This window comes from Neovison vison, chromosome 7 (assembly GCF_020171115.1).
Source record: "Neovison vison isolate M4711 chromosome 7, ASM_NN_V1, whole genome shotgun sequence".
NCBI lineage: Eukaryota > Metazoa > Chordata > Mammalia > Carnivora > Mustelidae > Neogale > Neogale vison.
The window spans coordinates 129,688,382-129,712,119 of NC_058097.1; the positions used below are offsets into that span (position 1 = coordinate 129,688,382).

Consider the following 23,738-nt stretch of genomic DNA (forward strand, 5'->3'; position numbering starts at 1 on the left):
TTGAGAGATGAGAGTACTCCCTGGGTTGGGGATGGTTCATCAGGATCTCAGGTGAGGTATGCCTCTCCGGTGATCTGGCAGTCTTAGCTCTGACTCCATGTTGCCTAAGAAAACTTGAAAAACTACTGTCGCTTTTTGTGAAGGCTTCCTTGCGGGTCATTGATTTAGTCATTAATCATTCCTTCCTTCACTCATCCATCCATCCATCCATCCAATTTATCTGGCACTACATATACTAGTGGCTAAGTCTATGAAACTAGAAGACACAATCCTGATTTCCAAAGAGCATATACTTAGTAGAGGATCGAAAGGGGTAAGCTGATAATTAAAATACACAGCGATAAATACAGTGACAGGTAAAGCAAGGTACTCCAGTGAGAGAATATGAAGCCCTTTGGGAACTGAAAGTATTGGTATAGGCTTGACTAAAGACTGGAGTGGCAAGAGATCAGACTGGGGAAAGCTGAAGTGTGAAGGGCTGGGTTTTGCTGAGTCTCATAAAGGAGTTTTTTTCACAGTTTTATTGAGAAATAATTGGCATACGTCACTGTGTATGTTTAAGGTACATGACATGATGGTTTGATTTGCATGTATTGTGAAATGATTGCCAGAATAGGTTCAGCTAACATTCATCTTTTCATATAGACAGAATAAAAACAAAGAAGAAAAGGAAACAATTTTCTCCTTTTGAGGAGAACGCATAGGATTTGCTCTCAGCAGCTTTCCTGTGTATCACACAGCAGTGTGTGCTGTAGTCATCATGTTGTCCATGACGTCGCAAGCAGTTACTTCTCTTATAATGGAAGTTTGTAGCTTTTTGCCACCTGACCACTGTCCTCCAGTTTTCTCTCCCCCAACCACAAGTCTGTTCTTTTTCTGTCAATTTCTGTGAGTTGTTTTTTATTTTTTTAACATTCTGCATATAAGTGAGATCATACAGTATTTGTCTTTTTCTGTCTGATTTATTTCACTAAGCATACTACCCTCCAGATCCTCCTGTGTTGTTGCAAATGGTTAAGATTTGCTTGGTTTTCATGGCTGAATAATATCACATTATCCATTCCTCCACCAGTGGACACTTATGTCCATGTCTTGGCTGTTGTAAACAATGCTGTCCTGGTTATGGGCAGTGCAGGTATCTTTTCCAGTTACTGTTTTCATTTCCTTTGAATATATCTGCAGAAGTGGAGTTGTTATAATACTGTAGTTCTGGGTTTGATTTTCTGAGCATCCTCACACCGTTTTCCATAGCAGCTGAACCAGTTTACAGCTGCACCCACAGGGTTTTCTTTCTCCATATCCACACCCGCTTCTGTCATCTCTCTATTTTTAAAATTTATTTTTATTGCTTATTTTATGATGGCCATTCTGACAGGTCTGAGATGAGATCTCATTGTGGTTTTAATTTGCATTTACTTAATGACTATATTGAGAACTTTTCATGTGTCTATTGGCCTTTCATATTTCTTTTTTGAAGAAATGTTCATTCAGGTCCTTTGACCATTAATTTTTTTTTTTTTTTTTTTTTTTGGGTATAGCTGCCATACTGTGTTATATCAGTTTCAGGTGTACAACATCATGATTTGGTTTTTGCTGCTGTGTTGCATGGGTTCTTTATATATTTTGGATATTAACCCCTTAATAGATATACTGTTTAAAAGTATTTGAATTTCTGTATTAGCAGTTGTAATGTTTCCTTTTTCATTTATAATTTTGTTGATTTAGACCCTTTCTCTTTTTAACTCAGTTAGTCTAAGAGTTTGCCAACTTTATTTATCTTTTCAGGGAACAAACTCTTAGTTTGTTTAATTCCCCTCCCCCCCCTTCTTTTCTGTTTTATTTATTTCCACTCTAGTCTTTATTGTTTCCTTTCTTCTGGTAACTTTGGACTCAGTTTGTTCTTCTTTTAGTTAAGATATGCACTTACGTTGTTATTTTGGGATTTTTCTTGCCTTAAAAAAAAAAGATTTTATTTATTAGAGAGAGGGATTCGGAAGGGCAGAGGGAGAGGGAGAGAGAGAAAATCCAAAGCAGACTCCATGTTGAGCGTGGAGCCCGACACAGGGTTCAAACTCAACAACCCTGAGATCACAACCTGAGCAAAAACCCAAGAGTTGGATGCCTAACCAACTGTGCCACCCAGGTGCCCCATATTTTTCTTGCATCTTAATGTAGGCATTTATTGCTGTAAATTCCCTTTTAGAAGTGCTTCTGAAACACCCTACAAGTTCTGGTATGTTGTATTTCCATGTCTGTTTGTACAAATTTTATTTCTCCTTTAATTTGTTTTCTGACCAAATGGTTGTTGTTGGTTATTCAGGAGAATGTTGTTTAATTTCTTTGTGATTTTTTTCAGTTTTTTTCCTGGTAGTGATTTCTGGTTTTAGGCCATTATAGACAGAGAAGATACCTAGTATGGTTTTAATCTTCTTGAATTTGCTGAGCCCTGACATGTGGCCTATAATAGAAAGTGTTCCATGTGTACTTCAGAAGAATGTATATTCTGCTGCTGTTGGATAGAGTGTTCTCTAGGAACCTGTTAGGTCTATTTTGACCATAGTGCTCAAATCCATGTATTGATTTCTTAATGATTTTCTGTTTGGATTATCTATCTGTTGTGGACAATGGGGTATTGACATCCCCAACTATTACTATATTACTCTTTTTTTTTACCTTTGCTGTTAGTTTTTGCTTTATATATTTAGGAGCTCCAAAGTTGAGCACACAAATATTTATAGTTGCTTTATCTTATTAATGTATTGTCCTTTTCCTCATTATATCATGGCTTTCTTATTCTCTCTATACTATTATTGTTTAAAATCTGTTTTGCTCAGTGTAAATAACCCTCCTTTTTTTTGTTTATCATTTGCCTGGATTGTCTTTTTCCATCTTTTCATTCCCAGTCTATGTGAGTCTTCGAGGCTAAAGTGAGTCTCTTATCGGCAGCATATGGTTGGATCTTATTTTTTTATCCATTTAGCCATATTGCATCTTTTAATTGGAGAATTTAGTTGGTTTATGTTTAGAGTAATTATTAGTAGGACTTACTGTTGCCACTTTGTTAACTAATTAACAAATCAATTCTGGTTGTTTCGTAGAATCATTATTCCTTATTTCTTTTTTTTTTTTTTTAAAGATTTTATTTATTTATTTGACAGAGAGAAATCACAAGTAAATGGAGAGGCAGGCAGAGAGAGAGAGAGGGAAGCAGGCTCCCCGCCGAGCAGAGAGCCCGATGTGGGACTCAATCCCAGGACCCTGGGATCATGACCTGAGCCAAAGGCAGCGGCTTAACCCACTGAGCCACTCAGGCGCCCCGATTATTCCTTATTTCTTATCTTGCTCTCTTTGTGCGTGTATATTTTGATGTCTTTTTGTATCAGTACACTTTGACTTCTTTATCATGTTTTTGTAATTACTACAGAATGTTCCATGTGGTTACCATAAGGTTACATAAATATCTTGCACTCAGAACACCCCACTTTTAAACTGATAACACGTTAATGTCAATAAAGCTTATAAACTTTATATTTTTACTGCTGTTCCCCCTTATTTTTAAGTTATTGCTGTTATAAATTACATGTTTTTTATATTGTATAACTAATAACCAGATTATTGTAGTTATGGTTATTTTTACTATTATTTTTTTAAGATTTTATTTATTTATTTGATGGAGAGAGAGACCACAAGTAGGCAGAGAGGCAGGCAGGGAGAGAGGGGGAAGCAGGCTCCCCGCCAAGCAGAGAGCCCGATGTGGAGCTCAATCCTAGGACCCTGAGATCATGACCTGAGCCAAAGGCAGAGACTTTAACCCACTGAGCCAATCAGGTGCCCCTACTATGTTGTTTTTTTTAACTTGCCAACTGGAGTTGTAGGTGAATTACATGCCGCTGCTACTGTATTGCAGAATTAAACTGATTGTTACCAATGAGGTTTATACTACCTTTCTGTGTTTTTATGATGCTAATTAGCATTCTTTCACTTGTACTCAAGTATTTAGCATTTCTTATAAGTCAAATCTGGTAATAATGAACTCCCTCTACTTTTGTCTACCCTTCCTTCAGTTCAGAGAGACAGTTTCACTGGCTATAGAATTCTTGGCTTAGTTATTTTCTTTGACAATTTTGAGTATGCCTTCCCATTCTCTCTGGCCTAAAATATTTCTGTTGAGAAATCTGCCAGTATTCTTACAGGGTTACCCTTGAAAGAAAGCCCATTCTTGTTGCTCTTAAAATTCTTTGACTTTTGATGGTTATTTTTTGTTTGTTTGTTTTGCTTTTTAGGTTTCTTTATTTAGTTATTTGACAGAGAGAGAGAGGGAGTGAGAGAGAGCGTGTGTGCACAAGCAGGGGGAGCAGCAAGCAGAGGGAGAAGGAAGCAGAGGGAGACAGAGGGAGAGGGAGAAGCAGGCTCCCCGCTGAGCAAGGAGCTGGATGCAGGGCTGGATCCCAGCACTGTGGGATCCTAACCTGAACTGAAGGCAGCCGTTTGACTGACTGAGCCATCCAGATGCCCTGACTTATGTTTTTAATTGTAATGTGTCTCAGTGTATCCCTGTTTAAATTCAACATATTTGGGGTGCTTTGGACCTTATGGAACTGGATGTCCCTTTCTTTTACTAGATTCAGGGCATTTTCAGTCATTATCGTTTTAAACATACTTTCTATCTCATTCTCTTTCTTTTCTTCTGGAATTTGCATAATGTGAATATTGGTTTTTTTTTTTAAAGATTTTATTTATTTATTTGATAGAGAGAGATCACAAGTAGGCAGAGAGGCAGGCAGAGAGAGAGAGGAGGAAGCAGGCTCCCTGCTGAGCAGAGAGCCCGATGCGGGACTCGATCCCAGGACCTGAGATCATGACCTGAGCCAAAGGCAGCGGCTTAACCCACTGAGCCACCCAGGCGCCCGTGAATATTGTTTCTTTACGTATGTCCCATAATTCATGTAGGCTTTCTTCATCATTGTTTTCATTCTTTTTTTTTTTTTTTTTGTTATTCTGATTGCCTTTTTTTTTTTTTTTTCAAGATTTTATTTATATGGCAGAGAGAGAGTGAGAGAGCACAAGCAAGGAGAGCTGCAGGCAGAGGGAGAAGCAGGCTTCCCACTGAGCAAGATCTCGATGCAGGGGGCGCCTGGGTGGCTCAGTGGGTTAAAGCCTCTGCCTTCGGCTCAGGTCATGAACCCAGAGTCCTGGGATCGAGCCCCACATCAGGCTCCCTGCTCAGTGGGGAGCCTGCTTCTCCCTCTCTCTCCCTCTGCCTGCTGCTCTGCCTACTTGTGCTCACTCTCTGTCAAATAAATAAATAAAATCTTAAAAAAAAAAAAAAATCCCGATGCAGGACTCAATCCCAGGACCCTGGGATCATGACCTCAGCTGAGGGGAGATGCTTAACTGACTGAGCCAACCAGGCATCTCTGACTGGTTAATTTCCAATACTTATCCTCCAGGTCCCTGATTATTTTGTATGGTTGAATCTGTTTTTTTTTAAAGATTTTATTTATTTATTTATTTTAATATTTTATTTATTTATTTGACAGACAGAGATCACAAGTAGGCAGAGAGGCAGGCAGAGAGTTGGGGGAAAGCAGCCTCCCTGCGGAGCAGAGAACCCAATGCGGGACTTGATTTCAGGACCCTGGGGTCATGACCTGAGCCGAAGGCAGAGGCTTTAACTCATTGAGCCACCCAAGTGCCCCTTGAGTCTGCTTTTGAAACTGTTGAATTCTTCAACTCAGTTACTGTATTTTTCCACTCTAGGATTTCTCGGGTTTTGTTTGTTTTGTTTTTTTATGCTTGGTATTTTCTTGTGGAACTTCTTGTTTTGCTCATCATTATTTTCCTAATTTTAATTGTGTGTTCTTACAGCTCATTAAAATTCATTAAGAGGATTATTCTGAATTCTTTGCCTGACAGTTCATATATTTCCATTTCTTTAGGGTCTATTATTGGAGCTTTGTTAGTTTCCTTTGGTGGTATCATATTTACCTGATTTTTCATGATTCTTGATTCCTTATGTTGGTATCTGCACATTTGAATGATTGGGCATTTCTTCCAGAATTTATAGGTTTTCTTTGGCAGAGACCATTCTTCACTAATCAGTTCTGTTTGGGTGTGTGGGAATGTCTGCGGGTACTGTCCTTTGGCAGGCGGGGCCTATTATTATAGTCTGTTTTGAGGCAAGTCAACTGTTTGAACTCAGAGGACAGAGATTGGGAAGGGTGTGCTACTGGTTGAGAGCAGTTGAATGAGATTGCTGACTTGGTTCCCTACCCGAGTGAGGGTGTAGGATGGGCTCTACAGTAACCTGGATTCTCCGGTCAGGTCAGGTGTACTAGATTGCTGGGACTGGGTACTCTGTTCAGTTGTAGGTGGGGCTCTTAATGGCAGGACAGCATGATGGGACCCAGGCCTCATTGTTTGGGGACCCAAATTAGGCCTGTCACTGAATTTCCTGGTCGAGCAAGGCCACTGGTTTTAGTCTGCACCCTGGAGAGGCCACAGGCTGTGTGCTTTGTTCACATATCACTGTACATAGGGCTGTTTCATGGGCTGTGGAGCTTCTTGTGTTCCCTAGTTAGGGTCCCCGGCCAGACAAGCTGAGAGCTATATTCAGCAATGAGCAGGACAGTGAGTTAGGTGCCCTTCTTGGGTGCGGCAGGAGAAACAGCTCTAAAGCCAGTAAAACTCTTTGCTGTATTAACTCAAGATGATTTAGATCTCAAGTTCCTGACCAAACAGGGCCCTAGTTTTGTTCTGTAAAGTCCTGGCTATCTGTCCACTTCTTGGCCCGAGTACCATTGGAGTACAGTGCTACCATGAGTTGTTGCCAGCCACTTCTGGTCAGATGGGGCTAGAAGACACACTCCGTCTACAACTGGTTGGTCTGTGTTTTAGCTTCCTTGCCTTGGTGAGAGGAGGCGGGGCCTCCCTAGTTATTCTCCATTTCCCAAGCAGGCTCAGCGGTTGGGAAGGGCCTGGAACTACCCTCAGCCCCAGCTAAGAATTAATTACCCTGTTTGGGAACGCTGCATTCCTAGGACTTGCTTTGCTCCGGGGACAGTCAGCTCTTCTCTCCTGTCTCCCTGCTTGAGTGCTGCCAGTCCACACTGCTTCCAGTTTTTGCCAGTCCTTATGGTCAGATGGGGTGGGAAGACACTTTGCAGTGTGTGGGGCAATGATTTAGCTTCTGGCTTGGGGGTGCACAAACTGAACTCTAGGGCTGGCAAAATTCCTCGTTTGAGGGTCCAAATTAGGGAGTTCTGGACCCTCCTGAGTTCCCTGGTCAGAGTGTGTGCGTCCCTGACTCTGGTCTGCAGGTGAGCAAAACCACCCATACAGGTTCCTCCTTCACACCAGGATGCATGAATCAGTTTGTCAAGATCCATGTGCTGGTTCTTCAAGCCCTTCCCCACTTCTCCATCACAGTCATATTCCTAGTGTTTGAGCCCCACAGATTCCCCTGCTGTTCCTGGGCGGCAAGATCAGCGTAGTGGCTCCAACAAGGTGACCCATAGTGCTGGTGAGGAGCTGGTTGTCTCCCTTGGCTTAGGGAACACCTCTCTGTGTGGTGCTGGACTGGCCTGGAGGGGAGGGATATTACCCTTCTAATGCAGTCTGGGTCTCTGAAGTGCAGGAGCTGCTTCAGTCCCGTGTTCGAGGATTCACTCAGTGCTGTCTTGTTCTGGAATAGTTGTCAGTTGTGCTTGTGAGGGGAAGCAAAGTCAGGAACACCTATGTTGTCATCTTGGTGACAGCACTCCTCATGAAGGAGTTATGCTTCATGTGAAAAGGACTAGGTAACCACTGATAGTTCTTAGAGGAACGGCATGATAATTTGCTTCTTAGACGAATATTATAGAGACAGCATGGAGAATGGATTGCAGAGGGACAGGAGGGATTTGGTAATGGCTTGAATTAGGCAAGTTACATTGAGGGTGGATGATAGTGAGCAGAGTTTTCTTTTGGCACTTTTAGATGGACAAAAATCATAGAAGTTGGTCATTGATTAGATGTAAGGGGGTTAGGCAAAGGGATGAATTAAAGATGGTATCTGAGGTTTTTGCTTGAATATCAGCTTTATAAATTTGCCAGTTCACTCTACTTTTTTTGCTATTGCATGGAAATATATTTTTAAGCCTTTAATCCAGTCTTCTTTTATTTCTAAAAATAAATAAGGATCTTACCTAAACAGTTGTTTGCTGTATAAAAAAAGTTGAGGAAAGCAAGAGGGAGGGGTTATGTATATCATATGAAGCAGGTTGGGACAAGGCTAATTAAATAGGGTATAGAGTATAAGGCACCAATAAAGAACCAGACCATGGCTCGGAATTCACGGAAACTCTATTTACCCTATGATTACCAGGAGGGAATTTTCTCTCTTTCCTTAATGTTAATACCCTCTTGGATGACTGGCGGGCACTTGAGAAATACCTTTTAAAGAAGAGTACATTCTTCCCATTCATTTCAGATTTTTTTTTTTTTAAGATTTTTTATTTATTTGCCAGAGATAGAGAGAGAGAGTACACACAAGCAGGCAGAGAGGCAGGCAGAGGCAGCGAGAGAAGCAGGCTCCCTGCCGAGCAGGGAGCCTGATGCGGGACTCGATCCCAGGACCTTGGGATCATGACCTGAGCCGAAGGCAGCGGCTTAACCAGCTGAACCACCAAGGTGTCCCTCATTTCAAATTTTTATAACAACTTTTTTTTTTTTTTTCAGGAACAATGTACTTTTAAATAAAAAGTATAGATATGCAATGTACTTGGAGTTCTTTATTACCTCCTTTGTTTCTTCATCTATCAAATGCAGTTAACAAAACCTGGGTACAATAATATGTGCATGTGGGTGTGTGTAAAGGCTGCTGACATGTACTGGTGCCTAATAGGTGCTCAATAATTTTTTTCTTTAACTACCAGTTTGGTTTCTTTCAGTTCTTTTTCGGATTGATTTTATGAGTTGTTGGAGGCCATACAATTTTAAATATATATATTTTCTTAGTTCCAGTTAATTTCATGGCTTTATTTTCTGTTGAATGAAAGATGGAAAAATTTTAAGTATCTACTTCTTTACATATCTACTACTTCACATACCATTTATGTGAAGTAGTAGACTAGTTATAGCTAATACTGAAGATCAAATGAGAGTTTAATAATTGTGTGTTTTTAAAAAGTTAAAGTATTTCTTGTCTCTTGGCTTCTGTTACTCCCTTACTTTTCAAATATGTGTTAGATTAGCAACATTCCCATTAGTACTATAATTTAAAGGGAAAAATTCACTTTAGTTAGGTGAATGATAAATATATGTCTGGTGTTCTGCTGGATACTGAGTACTTGCTCCCTGAAATTTCTTTATGTAGACGAATGGCAGCAAAATCAACCATCCAGTCACCTACAGTGAGACTTTTTGTTTTTAAGACAGGGAACATTTGCAGTCTTACTGTGTCCTTCCTTCCTATTGCATATGTTTAGCACAGACCCAGCAGTCTCTCAGTATTTAGTGATTTAAGAAATCTTTCAATATATATTTAGCATCAAAATGAACACAGATCCCTACATTAGAATAGCTCATCCTAAGAGCCTGGTCACTACAGGTAGACAGTAGCTATTCCACCAACTTAAGAAATGGATAGTGGAGATAAGAGGGATTTAAATAAGATGGCTTTTCTTTCAGTAGGTTTTAATATTTTAGGTGGTGATTTGCCTTGTGTTCTATTTCCCATGTAGGGAATCCCGAATGAAAGCTGGAGAATAACAAAGATAAATGAACGCTATGAACTTTGTGATACATACCCTGCCCTCTTGGTTGTGCCAGCAAATATTCCTGATGAAGAATTGAAAAGAGTGGCATCCTTCAGGTCAAGGGGCCGTATCCCAGTAAGTGTGAAGCTTTGGTGCAACTTTGCAAATGCTTTTGTACTGTATGTAATGCTGAGGTTAATGAATGGGAAAATGTTGCAGAATAAAAATAGCTACAGCAACATGTCTTTTATGGGGATTGAGAGAATGAGTTATTTAGTAAAATTAAAACTGGAGGAAAGACTTAGATTAAGGAAGTTTCTGGAGAGTCTGCCATTGGTAGGAGAGAACTTCACAGAATTGTGACTCTTAACTTGAAAACAAAGTTGACTCTATTTTTCACTATTTCTTTATTTTATTATGTATTATTTAATCATGGCAATAAATGCTCTTTTCCTTTAAATCCTAGAAAGAAGAAAACTTTACAAATTTTGATGAATCACTGTGTTTTAGAAAGATCAGCTCAATTTTAGGTACAAAAGTTATAGCTTCTGAAGACTTTATAGTTGGACAGTCTGTTGCTTTAGTAATAAAACTTTAAGGGGTTTACTTAACCCCCTTTTAATGTATTTTGATTCTGGATACTTCTGAATAATCATGATTCCCATAAATCAATACCTGATTAAAGGATTAGACCAAATTTTCCATATGCCAGAGTTGGCTTGAAAAAAAGGTGATGATTTTTATAGCAGCCTTGAATGGACTTTGGTGTCTAGGCTTTGGAACCAATCAGAAAGCAGTATTTTGTAGAGTAATGTTTTAGAGAGGAATTATAAACAGAAATATATAAAGAGTATGTCACTATTTTTTCCCCCATTAAGGTTTTATCATGGATTCATCCTGAAAGTCAAGCCACTATCACTCGGTGTAGCCAGCCCATGGTAGGAGTGAGTGGAAAGAGAAGCAAAGAAGATGAAAAATACCTTCAAGCTATCATGGACTCCAATGCCCAGTCTCATAAAATCTTTATATTTGATGCCCGGCCAAGTGTCAATGCTGTTGCCAATAAGGTGAGATTGTCTTTCAGTAATTAAGATCACAGTTACAGGTTCGTGCATCGGCTGAGTTTGGTGGGGGCCACAATGCGTAGTAGAAAGGGTTCAGGCTCTCCAGTGATGGAGACGTAGATTCTAATACTGGCTGTCCTACTTATGGTATGACTTTGAGTTAGTTACTTAATCTCTCTCTCTTTTTTAAAGATTTATTTATTTATTTTAGAGAGTGAAAGCGAGCAGGAGGAGGGACAGAGAGAGAATCTCTAGCAGACGCCCCACTGAGTGCGATCTCACGTTCCTGAGATCATGACCTGAGACAAAATCAAGAGTTGACTACTTAACCAGCTGAGTCACCCAGGTGCCCCTAGTTAGTTACTTAATCTTTTAATTTTTTATTTGTCCACTTTTTGTTGAAGTACAATTGAGATACAACATTATACTAATTATTGGTTTATAACATATTTCAGTATTTGTATAGATTGTGAAATGATCACATTAAGTGTGTTTACCATCTGTCCCCATACAGAATTTACAACATATTCTCCATATAATGAACACTTTTAAGATTTACCTTCTTAGCAGCTTTCAAAGTCATGATAACGGTATTACTGACTATAGTCCCCATGTAGTGTGTTGCATTCTCATGACATTTATTTTATAACTGGAAAGGTGTGCCTCCTTATCTCCGTCGATTTTGTTCCCAGATAAACCCTCCACCCCGTGACCACCAGTCTGTTCTCTGAATCTCTGAGTCTTGTTTGTTTGTTCATTTGTTTTGTTTTTAGATTCCATATATAAGTGAAATGAGTCTGTATTTGTCTTTCTCTGTCTTACTTATTTCACTTAACATGATACTCTTGAGACCCGTCTGTATTGTTATAAATGGCAAGATTTCATTTCTTTTGATGGCGAGTAGTATACACACGTACGCAGCACATCTTTATATGTTCATGCACTGATGGACACATAGACTCTTTCCGTAGCTTGACTATTGTAAACAATGCTGCAGTGAATATGGAGTGCACAGATCTTTTTGGATTAGTGTTGTTTTCTTTCAATAAGTGACTAGTGGTTCATTTTTTTTTTAAAGATTTTATTTATTTATTTGACACAGAGAGATCACAAGGAGGCAGAGAGTGAGGCAGAGAGGGGAAGCAGGCTCCCTGCTGAGCAGAGAGCCCGATGCGGTCTCCATCCCAGGACCCTGAGATCATGACCTGAGCCTAAGGCAGCGGCTTAATCTAGTGATTCATTTTTAAGCTTTTGAGGAAACTTCATGCTCTTTTCCATCATGTTTATTGTTGTGATAATAGCCATTTTGTCAGATACGAGGTTCTATCTCATTGTGGTTATAATTTGCAATTCCTCATGATTAGTGATGTTGAGCGTCTTTTTGTGTGCTTGTTGGCCATCCGTTGTCTTCTTTGGAAAAATGTCTATTCAAATCCTCTGCCTATTTAAAAAAAAATAAATTTTATTCTTCATGTTGTTAACATGTCACAGTCATTGTTCTGTAGATGTTAAACCATCCTTACATCCCTGGAAGAAATCCTACTTGATCATGGTGTATGATCCTTTTAACGTATTGTCAAATGTGGTAATATTCTGTTAAAGATTTTCACATCTATGTTCATTAGGGATATTGGCCTGTAATTTTGTTTTTGGTTTTGGTTTTTTTTTTTGGTCATCTGTTTTTGGTGTCAGGGTAGTGCAGGTCTCATAAAATGAGTATGGTATTGTTCCTGCCTCTTCAGTTTTATAGGTGTTTGAAAAGGATAGGTATTAAATCTTCTTTGAATATTTGGTAGAATTCACTGGTGAAGCTGTCTGGTCCTGGACTTTTGTTTGTTGGGGAGATTTTGATTACTGATATAAGTTCCTTACTTGTAATCCATCTATCCAGATTTTCTGTTTTCTTCCTGATTTAGTCTTAGAAGATTCTGTGTTTCTAGGAATTTATGCATTTTTTTCTCTAGGTTGTCCAGTTTATCGCCATATAATAGTTCATAGTAGTCTCTTATGATCCTTTGTATTTATTTCTTCAGTATCAGTTGGGACTTATTCTCTTGTACTTCTTTTTTTTTTTTTCTCCTTTTTTTAAATTTTTTTTTCCTTTTTTAAAAAATTTTTTAATTTTTAAAATTTTTTAAATTTTTTTTCTCTTGTACTTCTGATTTTATTTATTTGAGCCCTCCCTCTGTTTTTCTTAGTGTGTCTGTCTAAAGGTTTATTTATTTTATTAATTTGGCTTAGTTTCATTGATCTTTTCTATTTTATGTTTTATACTCCGTTTCATTTATTTCCACTCTGATCTTTATTAGTTTCTTCTTTATACCAATTTAGGCGTTATTTTATTTAGGTGTAGAATGAGATTGTTTATGTAATATTTTCTTGTTTCTTCAGGTAGGCCTGTATTGCTAGAAATTTGCCTCTTAAAAGATGTTTTTGTTGCTTCTTATAGATTATAGTGTGTTTTATTTCCATTTCATTTGTCCTCAAGGTATTTTACATTTCTTCTTTGATTTCTTTGTTGACCCATGGGTTATTCAGTACTGTGTTTTTGCTTTGTGGTTACCACGAGGCTGATATATTACTGCCTTTATATGTAAAAGTCTATGTTAAGAGGATAGCATTTGTTTGAATGCATTTTAAAAGTCTACACTTTTACTCCCTCCGATATATTTTGTGTTTTTGATGTCACATTTACAACTTTTTATTTTGTATATCCTTTAACTGTTTATTGTGGTTATAGTTATTTTCACTATTTTTTCCAACCTTCATACTGTATAAGTTATTAATACACTATGTTTACTATAGATTTGTTTTTACAAGTGAAATTTTTACTTTCATATCTTTTTGTTATTAATTAGTGCCCTTTCTTTCTGCTTAAAGAAGTCCCTTTAACATTTTTTCTAAGTTTAATAAACTCTTTTAGCTTTTGTTTGTCTGGAAAGCTCTTAATCTCTTCTCAGTTCTGAATGATAACCTTTCCAGAAAGAATATTCTTGGTAGGAAGTGTTTCCTTTCAGTACTTCGAATATATCATGCCACTCTCTGGCCTACACGTTTTCTTCTAAAAATACTGCTGATTGTCTTATAGAGGTTTCTTTGTATTTAACAAGTTGATTTTCTCTTGCTGTTTTTAAGATTCTCTCCTTATCCTTAACTTTTGACATTTAAATTATAATGTGACTTGGTATGGCTCTTTTGGGTTTATCTTATTTGCAACTCTCTGGACTTCCTGGACTGAAATGTCTATTTCTTTTTCTAGGGAAGTTTTAGCCATTATTTCTTCAAATAAGTTTTCTGCCCCTTTCTGTCTTCTGTTTCATCTGGTCTACTGTTGAACTCCTCTTGCATTTTTCAGTTTAATTACTGTATTCTTCAGTTCTGTGACTTCTGTTTGGTACTTTCTAAAATTTTCTGTATCTTTGTGGTAGTTCTTACTGTGTTCATACATTCTTCAAGTTTGGTGAGCACCTTTAATGACCATTACTTTGAATTCTTTTTTTTTTTTTTTTTTTAAGATTTTATTTATTTATATGACAGACAGAGATCACAAGTAGGCAGAGAGGCAGGCAGAGAGTTGGGGGAAAGCAGGCTCCCTGCCAAGCAGAGAGCCCAATGCGGGCCTCGATTCCAGGACCCTGGGATCATGACCTGAGCCGAAGGCAGAGGCTTTAACCCACTGAGCCACCCAGGCACCCCTACTTTGAATTATCTGGTGAATTATTCTTCTCCATTTTATTAATTTTTTTTCTGTTGTTTTAGTTTATTTTTTCATGTGGAACATATTTATCTTTTGGCTCATTTTGCTCAAGCCTCTGTTCCTGTGTTTTAGGTGAAAAAATAGCTATGTCTCCTGGTCTTGCAGGAGTGGCACTGTTTGGGAGATAAGCCTTATCATTTAACCTTGGTCTAGTTTTTGGTTGTCTTTCAAATCTTGGTGATTGTCTAAGCAGCCTGTTGTTTTTTTGGTGGGTCCCAGCTGTTGAGGGTGTACCAAGCAAAACCTTAAGTGTTGCAGGGGGAGGGATCTTAGTCATCTTCTAGTTTCAGGCTGATTGGAACCTAGACCCTCAGGCAGGAGCATTTAAGATAGGCAAATATATACAGTCCTATGGGACTGCAGTTACAGATCTTGATGGCCTCCAGACCAAGTGATCTGGAGGTATCCCCTTAGTGACAATTGCAAAATTTGAGGCTTTGGACAAATATTTGGGCTTTTTTCCTGGAGGTACTGGTAAGCTATAGCAGGGTGTAGTGAGAGCTCATAGGTAAATAGTAGCCCCTCAGCTTATGTTTTCTGAGAGCATTTCCATAGATCCTAGATGTGTTACAAATCTGAAGGCTATGCCTCAGGCTGAAGCTCCAGATTTAGTAGGTAAGCCATTTTCAGAGGAAAGACTGAGATATACTGAAGTCTTCTGACTGTACAATGCCCCAAGGCTGGTAGTCTGCCAAGAGCAGCATCTCCAATTCTTTCAGACCCTCAGGGCCCAGAAACACAATCCCCCTTGGACACCAGAGCTGGGCCCTCAGTGAGTGTCTTCTCTATGGGCTATACACATGTACCAACTGGCTTTGTTGGGGCCAAAGTGAAGTGGCATATGGGGATGGGTTACTTAATCGTCTTAGACCTTAATTTGCTCATTTGTAAAATGGGAATAATAATAGCTAACAGGGTTGTTTTGGGAACAAAACACACCTAATAAAAAGTAGTGCATAACCCCATGCTCACGTACATAATAAATATTCAGCAATTACTAGTTTTCTTCTCCTTTCTCCATACTTGACAGCTAACTGAGCTTATGACTGACTGAAGTCTGCACAGCATGGCTGTAGGAATTGGAAAGCCGTGTTCTCAGTGACCAGTGGTGCCCTCTTCTCACTGCCCTCCACTAATCAAGTTATTCACCCTGAGGACTTGCAGCTAGCTGGAGCAGTAGCCCTGCTTTCTGCTGTAGAACAAATATTTATGTTGTGGAAATAAACATTTTTGTCCAGTTGACCAAATCTACCATAGAGGAGAGAGAAGGGATGTAATTTAGCTTTAGTCAGTTACCTTTTAACCCCCAGGAAGCAATGTATCTATTTTATAGAATCAGCTAATGCAGATAAGCAAAAAGGAGAACATGTTTTAAAACACTCTAAATCCTTTAACACCATGAAACTTTGGTTGTTCTTCCAGACCGTCTATGAGTATTTGCATGCACACACATATTTGAAACAGTGGGATAATTGTAACTTCCTTTTTAAAACATTGAACTGGGGGAGCCTGGGTGGCTCAGCGGATTAAAGCCTCTGCCTTCGGCCTAGGTCATGATCCAAGGATCCTGGGATTGAGCCCCTCGTCGGGCTCTCTGCTCAGCAGGGAGCCTGCTTCCTCCTCTCTCTCTGCCTGCCTATCTGCCTACTTGTGATCTCTCTCTGTCAAATAAAATGAATTTTAAAAAATCCTAAAAAAATGAAAAATTAAATAAAACTGATACTGTACCTTTCTGTGCCAATAAACATTTATCCAAAACATTATTTTAATGGTGCAATAACTAAGAATATCAACTGTTACTGGATATTTAGGTTATTTCTTTTTTTTTTCTTTTATAAACAATGCTGGGATGATCATCCTTTTAATTAAATAATGGTGCCTGTGCCTGATTATTTCCATCCTATTTAGTGTTTTGAGGGCATTGTGAATTGCAGGCATTCTCTATTAAACTGTAAATGTTTCCTCATAAGGAGAAATGAGATAATGTCTATGTGAAGCTTGCAGCACGGGACTAGCATGTATTTTTCTAGTAATTACTTGTTCCCCTTCTAGAACTTTACTCTGAATTAGCAGGAGAGAGACTTAGTATGTTTTCTAGCGTAAGAGAAGATGGAAATAGAAATGTAATGCAAAAATGGTGGTACGGCAAAGTCTTACATTTTTTATCTTATTTTTTAAAACATTCTGATACTTATTTTAATATGGAAATCCCCTCTTTTTTTAAAGACTGATATATTTTGTTTATTGGCATGTTTTGCTGGTTACAAGATATCCTAGACAGGATAGGAAAACTCAGCAGGCATAGAAAAAGAAAGGAAATAAAAATCTACCCATATCCACTAATATTTTGCTATATTTTCTTCATTATTTTTTGGGCACACTTATATGTTGATAATTTTGTTTCGTTGTTTTTCCTCTTAATACTATAGGAATTATTTTTTCTAGTACAATATTCATGAAAAATACTTTAATAGTAGTTGTTACAGCTGTGTCATTATTCATTTAGTCATTTTTCTCATATTGAGTGTTTAAGTGTTTAGTATTTTAAATATCACTGAAATAAATATCTTTTGTTGGCATCTATATTTCCTTAAAAGAGTACCCTAGATATACAGTTTCTGTACTAAAATTTAAAATATGTGTTTTTTAAGAGTTTTGTTATACATGGTCAATATTCTTCAGGAAAGTTCATTCAATTTACCAGCCTAGTGTCTTTCCCTCTGGTTTTATTGAGATATAATTGATGTAGAACATTGCACAAGTGTAAGGTGTGCAATATGATTTGATATGTATATGTATTATGAAGTGATCACTGCAATAAATTTAGTTAACATCCGTTACCTCATATAATTAAAAATTTTTTTTCCCTTGTGCTGAGAATTTGTAAGATCTGTTTCCTTAGCAACTTTCAAATATGCAACATAGTATGGCTAACCATAATCATCAGAATTTATCTTTTAAGTGGAAGTTTCTACCTTTTGACCACCTTTACCCAATCTCCACATCTGCCCCCACCTTAACTGGCAAAAGTGTATATCCTTGTTTGTAACCTGAACTCTCAGAACGTTTTTAATAACTTAATCAATATGAATATGACAAATCCTCTCGCAGTCATGATCCATGTCAAGAATTAAAATGATTTCTTTTTCAGCTATTGGTTGAGCTCTTTCTATAAAGAGACACTTTCTTTTCATTATATTTTGGTTAACCAGCAATTTAGATCCATTTTCCCAGGGATGAACTTATTTCCTGTCATCCCATGAAGGTGACTAATTTTTTAAAGTACCATTATAAGTGTGTGTATTTAAATATATTCAACATTTTTTAATCCATTGCAGATAATATTTTTTTAAAGTTAAAATTTCTCATCTTTGGTCAGAGAGAGGCTTTTCAATTTATTTCCTGAGTTTTTTTTTGACATAACTGTAGTAATGTTTGCTATCTGGTGTAGGGAGATATACTAGACTCGTCAGGAAGTCTTGCGCATTGCCTAGCCCCAGACTCGAAACAGCTCTTTCTCCAAGAAGTTCTCATTCCTGTTAGTACCAAATGGTGTTGCAAACCATCATCTGGGGTGCTGAGGATATTTGTTCCTGGATTGGTACTGTTTCAGTGTCTTTCCAGTAAAAATAGAATTAGGGAATATTTACGTACTTTTAAAGATAAAGTACCTCGGGAGTTCATAGTGGTGCTTTCAATGTAAATTCAGTGTTAAATAGTTTTTACATAACTTCTTCTAAATTACATATATATCTCCTTTCTTCCACACCAGCAATCCCAGTTCTCAAAGACTCAGGGAATGATAAGTATGTTCCATAATTATTTGTGTGGTTTCTCCCACCAGTTTCAGAATAACAATATTAATACCCCCATCATCAGTACTTACTGGAAAGTTAATTTTTTTTTCATTTGCTCTCCCCATTCTCCCCCATTTTTAAAATATATTGTATTATATTGACATTGTCAGCACATACAACCTTAACACATTCTCCCTTTTGAACACATATTCCCATTCACCTCTGACTTCCACAAGTAGCTATTTATTTTGTGCTCACAATTCGTATGTCAATGATTTCTAGACATTATTCTGACTCTTCTTATTGTCTGATGTTGTTCTCCTCCGAATATTTCAGCAGGGACTCATGGGAACAATATTCTGTGTTTGCTTGCTAATAGGAGCTTCTTGTTTGAAAGTTAGTTTGGCTAGACATAAAACCCTTAGCTTTCATGTGATTTTTCTGAGTTTCTTAAATACAGTGCTTATTTTCTTTTGGCATAAAGCTTCAAAGGCTAGTGATAAACTAAATTTCTTTACCTTCTAAGTTACTCTTTTTACTTGGATATTCGGAGGACTTTTTTCCTTTGAAGTACAGTTATTGCCAGAATATGTCTTCATGATGTGTGCTCTGGGTCTGTATTCTTAGGTATGCATGTGTGCTGTTTCAGTATGTAATTTCCAATTAAAAAAAAATTCATGCAGTTTTCTTTAATCACAGTTCTTAGCGTTCTGTTTCCTTGTTCTGACTTGTTCTTCAGGACTCCCGTGTTGGCTCTTCTTTGCCTTTTTTCATCATTTGTCGCCTTCTCTTGACTCCTTATGTCTTTCTAATTTCATTTTGGCTTTAAATATTTTCCTTTTCTCTATTCTTTTAACTTGATATCTGCTATATTATTTATTCTTGTGTTTCTTCTTCTTTAGTCTTCCTAATTTTTTTCCCTTTTATTTCTAATTTTTCCCCAAGTTCTGTCACTTCATTTTTGAGTTTTCTAATTCCAATTTATTTTGTTTTTCATGCCTGCTATTATTTTTTAATGTCTTCAGCTTGCTTGGAAAGAGATTTCAGTGTTGAGAGGCCTTTTCAGTGGAAACGTTATGAATGCTGGTCATTCTCTTTTTAGGGTAGTGCCTAGGGACTTAGCCTTGATCCTTTTCTGTTACTCATTTTTACATGAAATTAGTAATCTTCTGAATCTTCAGGATGGTTGGTTCAGTTAGAAGCCATGGCTCAGAAGTTAGGTGTACCCAGTAGTGAGAAGAGCTAATTTCACTGAGCTGCTTCTTTTATTGTTTGCATGTAGCATTAAAAAATATGAAGTCTTACTTTCTGGAATTTCCTGGCTCTGTCCTGTCTCTCCCATCTAATACCTTCTCCCCATCCCTTATCTGAAACTTCTTTTTCTTTGTCTTTTATCTCTGGACCATCTCTTCACCTCTGTTGACTCTGTCCTGCTCAGTTTTCATGATGTACCTAGCAGAAGCGATCCATGGCTGGTCCGTTAGAAGAGTTCAGAAAGGTTAGACTGCTTCAGCACTTTTAGATCTACTGTAGATCTCTTAGATTCATGGGCTGTTAGAATGGACAGAACCCTTCCTGGTTTCAGCTGCACTTCTTAAATTTACCTCTTGGACTTCCTGTAGTTCCAGAAGATGAAGGCCAACATGGAAAGCAGAACAAACACTAAAAAGTATAAGGCTCTCTTGTGCTTCTCCATTTCTCCTGTACTTTAATACCCATTACTTCCTCTGCTTCTTCCCATGCATTTACTGACGACATTCAGATCTTGCGGCTGTGGGTGGTTTTGAGGTTTCACAGAATTCTTTGTCCCCATTTCTGTTTTAAATGATTTGTTTGTTTTTGGTTTTACTGTCTAGTTGCTCAATTTTCTTTAAATGTCATTTTTAAAAAAATATAATACACATGCCAAAAAATACACTCTTTTCAGGTGTATATTTCAGCAGTTTTAGTATGCTCACAAAGTTATACAGCTTTCTGATTACCGAGATTTTCTTTCTGCTTGTTTTTGTCACTGGTCCTGTGTAGTTTCCACTGCCATCTTTCTAGAATTTGTTGCAACCAGTTTGAATTTAAAGTGTCTCTTACCCCTGACTTGTTCAGTTCCCATGTTCCAGGAATAATCCTTGTTAACAGGTACCCATTGAAACACTGTTAACTTTGTACCTGTGCCAGTCTTGAATCCAAACTATTTCCCAAACTGTCAGTGTCAGAAACAGACCTTCTGTTTTTTGGTGGTTTGTTGTTGGTTAGGAGTTAGTGGGTTTTGTAGTTTTCAGTGGTGTGAGTCATATGAATACTTAATTTTTCTGTAGATACAATGACTATCCTAGTATTTTTCTAAGTTTTTCCCCATTATTTCTCTAAGAAGCTTGATTTTATGCATGATAGGTAGGAGATAGGAGAATATTTTATTAAGAAAAAGAAAAAAAAAAAAAAAGGAAAGGAGCAGGGCCAAGATGGCAGAGGAGTAGCAGACTGAAATGACTTCAGGTCCCAGGAGTTCAGCTAGATAGTTATCAAACCATTCTGAACACCTACAAATTCAATAGGAGATATAAGAGAAAAAGAGCATCAATTCTAGGAACAGAAAAATGACCACTTTCTGGAAGGTAGGACCGTGCAGAGGAGTGAGTCCGAAGCCACAGGAAGATAGACTGCAGGGGGAGGGGCTGGCTCCTTGAAAGTGGTGGAGAAGCAGAGCACAAAATCAGAACTTTTAGAAGTCTGCTCCACTAGGGACATCACTCCAGAGGCTAAGCAGGGGTGGAGATCTCACAGGGAAAATGTGGTCTCAGGTCCTGTGGGGTCACAGAAAGACCAGGGGTGTCTGAGTGTGGCAAAGCTTCCTGGTATCAGAGCAGGGAAGCCAGCTACAGAGACGGAGCCAAGGAGTGTGCTTTCAGATTGGGGTTACCTTAAACTGTGATCCAAGGCACAGTCGGACCACTGCTTTTTGAGGCGGGACCCCCCACAAATGGCAGATCTGGAGAGAACCCCTCTTTCCTCCTCCAGGAGGAGCGGCACAGGAATGCGTGGCAGGAATCTGCTCAGTTTGGAGACTCCACAAACGGGGCTGTGCACCAGAGATAGAAACGGTCAGGTGCAAGGAGGGTGAGCCTGGAATGTGACCAGAGACCAGGGAGATGGGAGGGATTGTCTGCTTTGCCTGAGGGTGCACTGAGGAGTGGGGCATCATGCTCTTGGCTTCTCTGGGCCGGAGATTGGGAGGCCGCCATTTTTATTCCCGTCCTCCAGAACTCCTATGGAAAGCATTCAGGGAACAAAAGCTACCAAGAGCAAACCAAGTGGATTACTTAGCCTCACCCCTGACAAGGGCAGTGCAGTGGAATTCCGCCTCGGGCAAAGACATTTGATACTCACTGCAACAGGTCCCTCCCCTAGAAGATCAGCAAGAACATCCAGCCAAGACCAAGGGGTGGACAATTTACTATGCTAATGGACATCAAAAGAAAGCTGGGGGGACGCCTGGGTGGCTCAGTTGGTTAGGCGGCTGCCTTCGGCTCAGGTCATGATCCCAGCGTCCTGGGATCAAGTCCCACATCGGGCTCCTTGCTTGGCAGGGAGCCTGATTCTCCCTCTGCCTCAGCCTGCCACTCTGTCTGCCTGTGCCTGCTCTCGCTCGTCTCTCTCTCTGACAAAAAAAAAAAAAAGAAAGCTGGGGTGGCAATCCTTATATCAGATAAATTAGATTTTAAACCAAAGAATATAATAAAGATGAGAAGGAACACTATATCATACTTAAAGGGTCTGTCCAACAAGAAGATCTAACAATTTTAAATATCTATGCCCCTAACACGGGAGCAGCCAATTATATAAACCAATTAATAATGAAATCAAAGAAACACATTGATAATAATACAATAATAGTAGGGAACTTTAATCCCCCCCCTCACTGAAATGGACAGATCATCCAAGCAAAAGATCAACAAGGAAATAAAGGCCTTAAATGACACACTGGACCAGATGGACATCGCAGATATATTCAGAACATTCCATCCCAAAGGAACAGAACACAACATTCTTCTCTAGTGCACATGGGACATTCTCCAGAATAGATCACATCCTGGGTCACAAATCAGGTCTCAACCAGTACCAAAAGATTGCATTCCCTGCATATTTTCAGACCACAATGCTCTGAAGCTAGAACTCAGTCACAAGAGGAAAGGTGGAAAGAACTCAAATACATGAAGGCTAAAGAGCATCCTACTAAAGAATGAATGGGTCAACCAGGAAATTAGAGAAGAATACAAAAAATTCATAGAAACATGTGAAAATGAAAAAACAACTGTTCAAAATCTGTGGGACACAGCAAAGGTGGGCCTGAGAGGAAAGTATATAGCGATACAAGCCTTTCTCAAGAAACAAGAAAGGTCTCAAGTATACAACCTAACCCTACACCTAAAGGAGCAAGAGAAAGAACAGCAAAGAAAGCCTAAACCCAGCAGGAGAAGAGAAATAATAAAGATCAGAGCAGAAATGATATAGAAACCAAAAGAACAGTAGAACAGGTCAACGAAACTAGGAGCTGTTTTACTGAAAGTATTGATAAAATTGATAAACCCCTGGCCAGACATATCAAAAAGAAAAGAGAAAGGATCCAAATAAATAAAATCATGAATGAAAGAGGAGAGATCACAACCAACACCAAAGAAATACAAACAATTATAAGAACATATTATGAGCAGCTCTATGCGAGCAAATTTGACAATCTGGAAGAAATGGATGCATTTCTAGAGACATATAAACTACCGAAACTGAACCAGGAAGAAACAGAAAACCTGAACAGACCCATAACCAGTAAGGAGATTGAAACAGTCATCAAAAATCTCCTAAGAAACAAGAGCCCAAGGCCAGACAGCTCCTGAAGGGAATTCTACCAAACCTTTAAAGAAGAATTAATACCTATTCCCCTGAAACTGTTCCAAGAAATAGAAATGGAGGGGAAAATTCCAAACTCATTTTATGCCAGCATTACCTTGATCCCCATATCAAAGACCCCATCAAAAAGGAGAATTACAGACCAATATTCTTGATGAACACAGATGCAAAAATTCTCACCAAAATACTAGCCAGTAGGATCCAACAGTACATTAAAAGGATTATTCATCACGACCAAGTGGGATTTATTCCTGGGATGCAAGTTTGGTTCAACATCTGCAAATCAGTGTGATACAATACATTAATAAAAGAAAGAATAAGAACCATATGATACTCTCTGTAGATGCTGAAAAAGCATTTGACAAAGTACAGCATCCTTTCTTGATCAAAACTCTTCAAAGTGTAGGGATTGAGGGTACATACCTCAATATCCTCAAAGCCATGTATGAAACACCCACAGCGAATATCATTCTCAATGGAGAAA

The 23,738-nt window shown here is 38.5% G+C and overlaps 1 protein-coding gene across 2 annotated transcripts in view; it reads left to right on the top strand.

The window, feature by feature from the left end:
- The window catches only part of MTMR2 (myotubularin related protein 2), a 124,770-nt gene that overhangs the window by 81,802 nt on the left and 19,230 nt on the right, over window positions 1-23,738 (top strand). For both annotated transcript variants that reach the window (XM_044258265.1, XM_044258267.1), the window contains 2 exons: window positions 9,723-9,872; window positions 10,616-10,804. In XM_044258265.1, coding sequence (XP_044114200.1) covers window positions 9,723-9,872; window positions 10,616-10,804 — 339 coding nt within the window. The remainder of the gene's footprint in view (window positions 1-9,722; window positions 9,873-10,615; window positions 10,805-23,738) is intronic.